The sequence below is a fragment of the Ascaphus truei genome, chromosome 20, assembly GCF_040206685.1.
Source record: "Ascaphus truei isolate aAscTru1 chromosome 20, aAscTru1.hap1, whole genome shotgun sequence".
NCBI lineage: Eukaryota > Metazoa > Chordata > Amphibia > Anura > Ascaphidae > Ascaphus > Ascaphus truei.
Genome location: NC_134502.1, coordinates 29,645,439 through 29,654,865, shown reverse-complemented (window position 1 = coordinate 29,654,865; position 9,427 = coordinate 29,645,439). Strand labels below are relative to the sequence as shown.

At 53.0% G+C, this 9,427-nt stretch overlaps 1 protein-coding gene across 1 annotated transcript in view; it reads right to left on the bottom strand.

Moving 5' to 3' along the window:
* Positions 1-836: 836 nt before the first annotated feature.
* The window catches only part of POLR2A (RNA polymerase II subunit A), a 37,772-nt gene continuing 29,181 nt past the window's right edge, over positions 837-9,427 (bottom strand). The window contains 10 exon segments of the mRNA XM_075577634.1: positions 837-2,673; positions 2,675-2,766; positions 3,618-3,767; positions 4,296-4,409; positions 5,283-5,378; positions 5,381-5,468; positions 5,738-5,941; positions 6,222-6,409; positions 8,727-8,829; positions 9,111-9,208. Coding sequence (XP_075433749.1) covers positions 1,609-2,673; positions 2,675-2,766; positions 3,618-3,767; positions 4,296-4,409; positions 5,283-5,378; positions 5,381-5,468; positions 5,738-5,941; positions 6,222-6,409; positions 8,727-8,829; positions 9,111-9,208 — 2,198 coding nt within the window. The 3' untranslated portion in view covers positions 837-1,608.

The window sequence follows — 9,427 nt, the reverse complement described above, 5'->3', positions numbered from 1 at the left end:
CGTTATAACTCTGTGCCCAGGACATGCGTGAGAACGAGAGGTAACTCTCACTGTATTACTGCCTGTAACACGTTATAACTCTATGCCCAGGACATGCGTGAGAACGAGAGGTAACTCTCACTGTATTACTTCCTGTAACACATGTTATAACTCTGTGCCCAGGACACGCGTGAGAACGAGAGGTAACTCTCACTGTATTACTGCCTGTAACACGTTATAAACTCTGTGCCCAGGACATGCGTGAGAACGAGAGGTAACTCTCACTGTATTACTGCCTGGTAACACATGTTATAACTCTGTGCCCAGGACATGCGTGAGAACGAGAGGTAACTCTCACTGTATTACTGCCTGGTAACACACGTTATAACTCTGTGCCCAGGACATGCGTGAGAACGAGAGGTAACTCTCACTGTATTACTGCCTGTAACACACGTTATAACTCTGTGCCCAGGACATGCGTGAGAACGAGAGGTAACTCTCACTGTATTACTGCCTGTAACACGTTATAACTCTGTGCCCAGGACATGCGTGAGAACGAGAGGTAACTCTCACTGTATTACTGCCTGTAACACACGTTATAACTCTGTGCCCAGGACATGCGTGAGAACGAGCGGTAACTCTCACTGTATTACTGCCTGTAACACGTTATAACTCTGTGCCCAGGACATGCGTGAGAACGAGAGGTAACTCTCACTGTATTACTGCCTGTAACACGTTATAACTCTGTGCCCAGGACATGCGTGAGAACGAGAGGTAACTCGATGTATTACTGCCTGTAACACATTTTTATAAATAAAATATAATTTAAAAAAAAAAAAAACACCAAACAATGCGACTTTAGGAACAATTGTGATTTATTAATAAGTACAGAAATTCACTTTGTCTTCACAAATCAGACATTAAACCAACATCTCGCAACGACCGAGAAAGAGACCGAGGAGGTTCTCGGATAAAGCAGCAAAAGCTTCGGAAACTAAATCTTTGCAGAAGGAAAGCGGCGGAAATAAAAAATAAAAAAAAAAACAATACAATAAAAAGCCGACTAGATCCTTGTGCCGAAATCGGGGTTACATTTTCTGTACGTTTTATAAATAATTTGCAGGCGGATGGCCCCCCCCCCCCCCCCCCCCCCCCGAGTTTAAACATGTCAGACGGGTTACTCGTGTTATTAAAGTGTCCGGTCGGAGGCGTTCCCCATCGGAACGGGAGCAGAAATCGTTACAGACACCTCTGTAAACCTTTCGGCGTCTCGTCGCCGCCGCTACCCTCCACGGAGAAGTGTCAGCTCCAAGAGCAAGGAGGGGGAGGATGTAAACCCGGGGGGGATAACACCCCCGGGGAAAAAAAAGATTAGAAATAATCTCATTTATTAGGAAGGACGATAAATCTGGGATGTTTCTCGCAGTCAGATTCACGCCGGGGGGTCTCCTGCATTTAATACGCAGTTAGATTCACGCCGGGGGTCTCCTGCATGTAATACGCAGTTAGATTCAGGCCGGGGGTCTCCTCCTGCCTCTGGGGGGCTGATTTCGGGGGGGTCATAGTCTCACCAGGAGGCTGGCGTAAGAGGGGGGTAACACGGCTCACCCCCTTTCTCCCGCCCGGCGCTCAGTTCTCCTCGTCGCTGTCGTCCGGGCTGATGGCCGGGCTTGTAAGGCTGTACGTGGGCGAGGTGGGGCTGTAGCCCGGCGAGGTGGGCGAGTAAGTGGAGCCTTTGGGGCTGGTGGGCGAGTAGGTGGGCGAGGTGGGCGAGTACTTGGGGCTGGTGGGCGAGTAGGTGGGCGAGGTGGGCGAGTACTTGGGGGAGGTCGGGGTGTAGGTGGGCGAGGTGGGAGAGTAGGTGGGCGAGGTGGGCGAGTATTTCGGGGTGGTCGGGGAGTAGGTGGGGGAGGTCGGGGTGTACTTGGGGGAAGTGGGCGAGTACTTGGGCGAGGTGGGCGAGTACTTGGGGGAGGTGGGCGTGTACTCCGGGGAGCTGGGGCTGTAGGAGGGGCTGGTCGGGGTGTATTTGGGGCTGGTTGGCGAGTAACTGGGCGAACTGGGGCTGTAACTGGGCGAGCTCGGGGTGTAGTTCGGAGACTGCGGGGTGTATCGGGGGCTGGAGGGCGAGTAGCTGGGGGATGTGGGCGAGTAGCTGGGGCTGGTGGGGCTGTAGTTGGGCGACGTGGGCGAGTAACTGGGCGACGTCGGGGAGTAGCTGGGCGACGTCGGCGTGTAGTTGGGCGACGACGGGGAGTAGTTGGGGGAGGTGGGCGAGTAGGAGGGCGAGGTGGGCGAGTAGGAGGGGGAGGTGGGGGAGTAACTGGGAGAGGTGGGCGAGTAACTGGGAGAGGTGGGCGAGTAGGAGGGGGAGGTGGGAGAGTAACTGGGAGAGGTGGGAGAGTAACTGGGACTGGTCGGGCTGTAGCTGGGGCTGGTGGGGCTGTAGCTGGGACTGGTCGGGGAGTAGCTGGGAGAAGTCGGGGAGTAGCTGGGAGAGGTCGGGGAGTAGCTGGGACTGGTCGGGGAGTAGGAGGGAGACGTCGGAGAGTAGCTGGGGCTGGTCGGGCTGTAGCTGGGACTGGTCGGGCTGTAGCTGGGGGAGGTTGGAGAGTAGGAAGGGGAGGTGGGGCTGTAATTGGGGGAGGTGGGAGAGTAGGAGGGGGAGGTGGGACTGTAGGATGGCGATGTGGGGCGAGTAGCTGGGACTCTGCGGGGTGTACCCCCCCGGGGATCTCGGCTCGTAAGCGGGAGAGGTGGGGGAGTAACTGGGAGACATCGCGCCACCTGCGGAAGGAAGGAAGGAAGGAAGGAGAGGGGTTAATAGCCTACAGTGTCATGTCAAACAAGACGCCAACAAGGATCGTGATCAAATCACACAGAGCATCGGTGACAACGCGTTTCGCATGTAAAAGTCGTTCATCGGCTTCATCCTCCCACCCACCAAAGCACTTTTAGTTGCGAAACGCGTTGACGTCACATTATTGCGTATCGCGAGCGGAATGGAGGGGGGGGGGGGGGGTCTTTTTGGCGGGTTCGATTCTGCCGCGGATCGCCCGGTTCCTTTGGCCGGGGGGGGGATGGGGTAATAACAGCGAATCAGTCCCCCCCAAAAAAGGGGACGATCCAAAATGGCGGCATACGGCGGTCTCAAGTTTGATTTGAAGTAGAGGGTCTCCGGAGCTGAACGCCACTAACTTCACCCCCGGAGACCCACGGCTTCTCCGGAGCCGTCGGAGTTTAATGGTCCCAGTCGCGGCTTATTGGCCCCAAGTGACCGGGACATTGAAATGGAAGAAATACCGGCGCCCCCCCCTACGAAGAGGTCAGTATCTTGGGGAGGGGGGTTCCAGAAACTAAAATAAATGGGGGTTCAGGTGCAGTGACCCCCCACCGCTTGAAAATAAAAGGATGTTGGAATCGGTCCGGATTAAAACAACCCGCTCAGATTCCGACGCCAAATCCGTGGACGGGTTCTCGGGGGGGGGGGGGGGTGAGGGACGTGGCCTGAACTGTACGGGACATACTCGGGGGGGGGGAGGGACGTGGCCTGAACTATACGGGGGGGGGGAAGTATACGGACCGTTCCGCCCAATCCCTAGCCGCCCTTAGATAACCCGAGAGAGGAAGTCACTGACCTGGGGAGGGGATGTAGGGACTGGAGGGTCCAGGGGAGCCCGGAGAGCCGGGGGTGGGGGACCAGGCGGGAGAATATCCGGGGCTGAAACCGCTGGCATCGGAGGCGGCGCTGGGCGAGAAGCCGGCGCCTCCCGGGGTCATCCCGCTGCCTGAAATATACACAGGGGGGGACACGTGTAATACATTATACACAGGGGACAAGACGTGTAATACATTATACACAGGGGACAACACGTGTAATACATTAAACACACGGGACATCATATTATATACACGAAACATGGAATATATACTGTACACATTACAACATACTCACCCCGACTATGTGTGCTGCATGTTGTGCATATTACACACAGACCCACAGGGGATGGGGACGTCGCTCTCACCCGTGTAACATGCACACGTCACTATCAACCATGTAACACACACACAGTGATGTATGTATGTATTACACAGATGCTATCACCCATAAAACACACACACACACACGTCTATATATCTAAATTCTATCATACACACGTGTGTAACACGCCCACGCCTTTGCCTGTAGGATACAGTTGTAGGTATACATAGTATACACAGCCATTGCGCGCATATATAGATATAGCTATATCCAGGTTGGGGGGACCTGGATATAACACCGCAGGATGCACAGTGTGTATATAGCATGTACGTACCAATGCTGGGGGACCAAGCCCCGTAGGCTGGAGTCGCGCCCTGGTTCCACGGGGTCATGGCTGGGGACATGCCGCTCATCGGGCTGGGCGCCGTGCCAAAGAACATGCCGGTCGCTGAGGAAGGACGAGAGAAAAGGAGACATTAAGCAGGAGAGTGAGGTCTTCCCGAGAGGTGGGAGGACATCAACCAGGAGAGAGATCTTCCCGAGAGGTGGGAGAGACATCAACCAGGAGAGAGATCTTCCCGAGAGGTGGAAGAGACATCAACCAGGAGAGTGAGATCTTCCCGAGAGGTGGGAGACATTAACCAGGAGAGTGAGATCTTCCCGAGAGGTGGGAGACACATTAACCAGGAGAGGGGCAGATCTTCCCGAGAGGTGGGAGACACATTAACCAGGAGAGGGGCAGATCTTCCCGAGAGGTGGGAGACACATTAACCAGGAGAGTGAGATCTTCCCGAGAGGTGGGAGACACATTAACCAGGAGAGTGAGATCTTCCCGAGAGGTGGGAGACACTAACCAGGAGAGGGGCAGATCTTCCCGAGAGGTGGGAGACAACCAGGAGAGTAAGATCTTCCCGAGAGGTGGGAGACACTAACCAGGAGAGTGAGATCTTCCCGAGAGGTGGGAGACACATTAACCAGGAGAGGGGCAGATCTTCCGAGAGGTGGGAGACAACCAGGAGAGTGAGATCTTCCCGAGATGTGGGAGACAACCAGGAGAGGGACAGACATCAGGAGAGAGAGATCTTCCCAGGAGGTGGGAGACATTACCGGGAGAGTGAGGTCTTCCTGAGACATGAGACACATTAACCAGGAGAGAGAGATCTTCCCGATAGGTGGGAGGGACGCACACGGTAAAGAGACTTTAACCAGGAGTGTGACAGTGAGGGACAGGAGAGAGGCAGAAGAGGACCAGTCACAGCCCACCCTCGCAGGGCGACAGACCACCGGTTCCTCCCCCACGCCACGCAGACGCGTCACTTACGTCCGGTCACTCCGAGCCCGGGGATGTTGGTGGGAATCTCCATCCCAAATTTGCATTTCTCCGCATCGAGTAACAGGTCGAAGCAGCCGGTGCCGGCGGAGCCAGCTGACCCAACATGATGTTCTCGGACACGCCCTTCATGGGGTCCGTCTCGCCGTGGGCCGCGGCTTCCATCAGCACGTCCACCTGCGGGGGGAGACGGGACACGTTACCGACCTGTCTCATCGGCCGGGGAGGCCGTCGCTGACCAGTGTCGAAAGACATTGATCCGTGGACACGAGACCCATGGAATGGGACTCTTCCTCGCAGCAGTTTAGCCGATGCGGGACAGTTGACCGCTCGTAGCCGAGGTAGGTAGGCCGAAAGCCGAGTGTCCACGGCCAAACGGCCGCAGACAAAAGGTCCTAGGCCGCAGGAGACTACTAGCATCTGACCAGCGTCACCGTCGCACTCACCGTCTCCTCAAAGGAGCACTTCATGAGCGGCCCGGTGTCTTGCCTGTTGACACCGTGACGCGTGATGGCCATGAGATGTCCCCGGCACGTCATGGTGTCGCACAGAAGCGCCAAGTGCCGATAGTTGACGTAGGAGCCGTCAAACGAGATGACGTGGTACAGCTCCCTCTCCAAAGCCTTTCTCACCGCCTCAATACCGAGGACCTGAGAGAGAGAGAGAGAGAGAGAGAGAGAGAGAGAGAGAGAGAGAGAGAGAGAGAGAGAGAGAGAGAGAGAGAGAGAGAGAGAGAGAGAGAGAGAGAGAGAGAGAGAAAGAGAGAAAGAGAAGAGAGAGGAGAGAGAGAAAGGTGTCAGCGAGAGAGACGGGGGGCGGCGGGCATGCATGGAGGACTTGGGAGTGGGGGCATGGAGGTCTGTGAGGGATTTGGTGGAGGTATGGAGATAAGGAGCGTGGATGGGAGGGGGTGGGGGTGCAGCGCCTCACCGTGAATATCTCCACGATATCGTTGGATGTGGTCCGCACGGGGTCCACGTCTTCTCTCTCGCTCAGGACGCGCATCAGGCTGACGCCGTCCGTCTCCAGGATCCATTCCTGCAGCGCCTTGAACTCCCCGTCTTCCGTGATAATGATCTTCTTCTTGTTGTCCGTCTGTGGCAGGTGCATATATACCTGGGAGGGAGAGTATATATCTATAACACGTATAAGTGGGAGGGAGGTGCATATATATACCTGGGAGGGAGAGTATATATCTATAACACGTATAAGTGGGAGGGAGGTGCATATATACCTGGGAGGGAGAGTATATATCTATAACACGTATAAGTGGGAGGGAGGTGCATATATATACCTGGGAGGGAGAGTATATATCTATAACACGTATAAGTGGGAGGGAGGTGCATATATACCTGGGAGGGAGAGTATATATCTATAACACGTATAAGTGGGAGGGAGGTGCATATATATACCTGGGAGGGAGAGTATATATCTATAACACGTATAAGTGGGAGGGAGGTGCATATATATACCTGGGAGGGAGAGTATATATCTATAACACGTATAAGTGGGAGGGAGGTGCATATATACCTGGGAGGGAGAGTATATATCTATAACACGTATAAGTGGGAGGGAGGTGCATATATACCTGGGAGGGAGAGTATATATCTATAACACGTATAAGTGGGAGGGAGGTGCATATATATACCTGGGAGGGAGAGTATATATCTATAACACGTATAAGTGGGAGGGAGGTGCATATATATACCTGGGAGGGAGAGTATATATCTATAACACGTATAAGTGGGAGGGAGGTGCATATATATACCTGGGAGGGAGAGTATATATCTATAACACGTATAAGTGGGAGGGAGGTGCATATATACCTGGGAGGGAGAGTATATATCTATAACACGTATAAGTGGGAGGGAGGTGCATATATACCTGGGAGGGAGAGTATATATATCTATAACACGTATAAGTGGGAGGGAGGTGCATATATACCTGGGAGGGAGAGTATATATCTATAACACGTATAAGTGGGAGGGAGGTGCATATATACCTGGGAGGGAGAGTATATATCTATAACACGTATAAGTGGGAGGGAGGTGCATATATACCTGGGAGGGAGAGTATATATCTATAACACGTATAAGTGGGAGGGAGGTGCATATATACCTGGGAGGGAGAGTATATATCTATAACACGTATAAGTGGGAGGGGAGGTGCATATATACCTGGGAGGGAGAGTATATATCTATAACACGTATAAGTGGGAGGGAGGTGCATATATACCTGGGAGGGAGAGTATATATCTATAACACGTATAAGTGGGAGGGAGGTGCATATATACCTGGGAGGGAGAGTATATATCTATAACACGTATAAGTGGGAGGGAGGTGCATATATACCTGGGAGGGAGAGTATATATCTATAACACGTATAAGTGGGAGGGAGGTGCATATATGCCTGGGAGGGAGAGTATATATATCTATAACACGTATAAGTGGGAGGGAGGTGCATATATATACCTGGAGGGAGAGTATATATCTATAACACGTATAAGTGGGAGGGAGGTGCATATATACCTGGGAGGGAGAGTATATATCTATAACACGTATAAGTGGGAGGGAGGTGCATATATACCTGGGAGGGAGAGTATATATCTATAACACGTATAAGTGGGAGGGAGGTGCATATATACCTGGGAGGGAGAGTATATATCTATAACACGTATAAGTGGGAGGGAGGTGCATATATACCTGGGAGGGAGAGTATATATCTATAACACGTATAAGTGGGAGGGAGGTGCATATATACCTGGGAGGGAGAGTATATATCTATAACACGTATAAGTGGGAGGGAGGTGCATATATACCTGGGAGGGAGAGTATATATCTATAACACGTATAAGTGGGAGGGAGGTGCATATATACCTGGAGGGAGAGTATATATCTATAACACGTATAAGTGGGAGGGAGGTGCATATATACCTGGGAGGGAGAGTATATATCTATAACACGTATAAGTGGGAGGGAGGTGCATATATACCTGGGAGGGAGAGTATATATCTATAACACGTATAAGTGGGAGGGAGGTGCATATATACCTGGGAGGGAGAGTATATATCTATAACACGTATAAGTGGGAGGGAGGTGCATATATACCTGGGAGGGAGAGTATATATCTATAACACGTATAAGTGGGAGGGAGGTGCATATATACCTGGGAGGGAGAGTATATATCTATAACACGTATAAGTGGGAGGGAGGTGCATACATACCTGGGAGGGGAGAGTATATATCTATAACACGTATAAGTGGGAGGGAGGTGCATATATATACCTGGGAGGGTACAGTGTTGAGCCGAGTGCCCTGGACATTTGTGTTTGATATATCTATCTATATATAACGCTCGTATGCCTGGGGGGAGTATATGTATAGGATGTTCAGTATATGCGAGACAATACAAGCGCCCCCCCCTCCCCGTCTCTCTTGCTGATCTGTTCGATCCCCTGGAGGGTCATGTCTGTCAGCATGTTGGACTCAATGCAGCGCAGGAACACGTCGTCGTCCATCTTGTCTACAACCTCCTCCTCCTGCAGGGGGGCGAGCCGGGGGTGAGCCGGGGGAGAAGAGGGGGAGCAAGGTCAGTGTGTCACAGAATAAACCCAACTCTACATACAGCCCAGGCGCCCCCCTTCCATTACATCCCTACTGATAGCCGCCCCCCCCCCCGCCGCCCTCCCTTCCCCCCGCCGCCCTCCCCTTCCCCCCGCCGCCCTCCCTTCCCCCCACCACCCCCCCTCCCCCCCGCCGCCCTCCCTCCCTCTCTCCCCGTCCCCCCGCTGCCCTCCCTCCCCTCCCCCCCCCCACACACTTCGCTCATCTTGTTCTCGCTGTTCATGATCCGGATTCTGAGCACCAGCTTCTCTGCGTTATCGTCGTTAAAGATGCAGTTCAGGTCGTCCCCAAAACCTGTCACAGACCAGAGGGGGTTATAAGGCCCGGCAGGGAACTAACGCGCGAACACCTTCCCCATATACACACACGTTCTCCCCGTATATATACACACAGCCCACATTCCTCTCCCCAGTATACATGTCTACAGTGACATACACTCCCTTCCAGTACACAGCCTGTGTCACACACACACATACACACACACACACACACACACACACACACACACACACA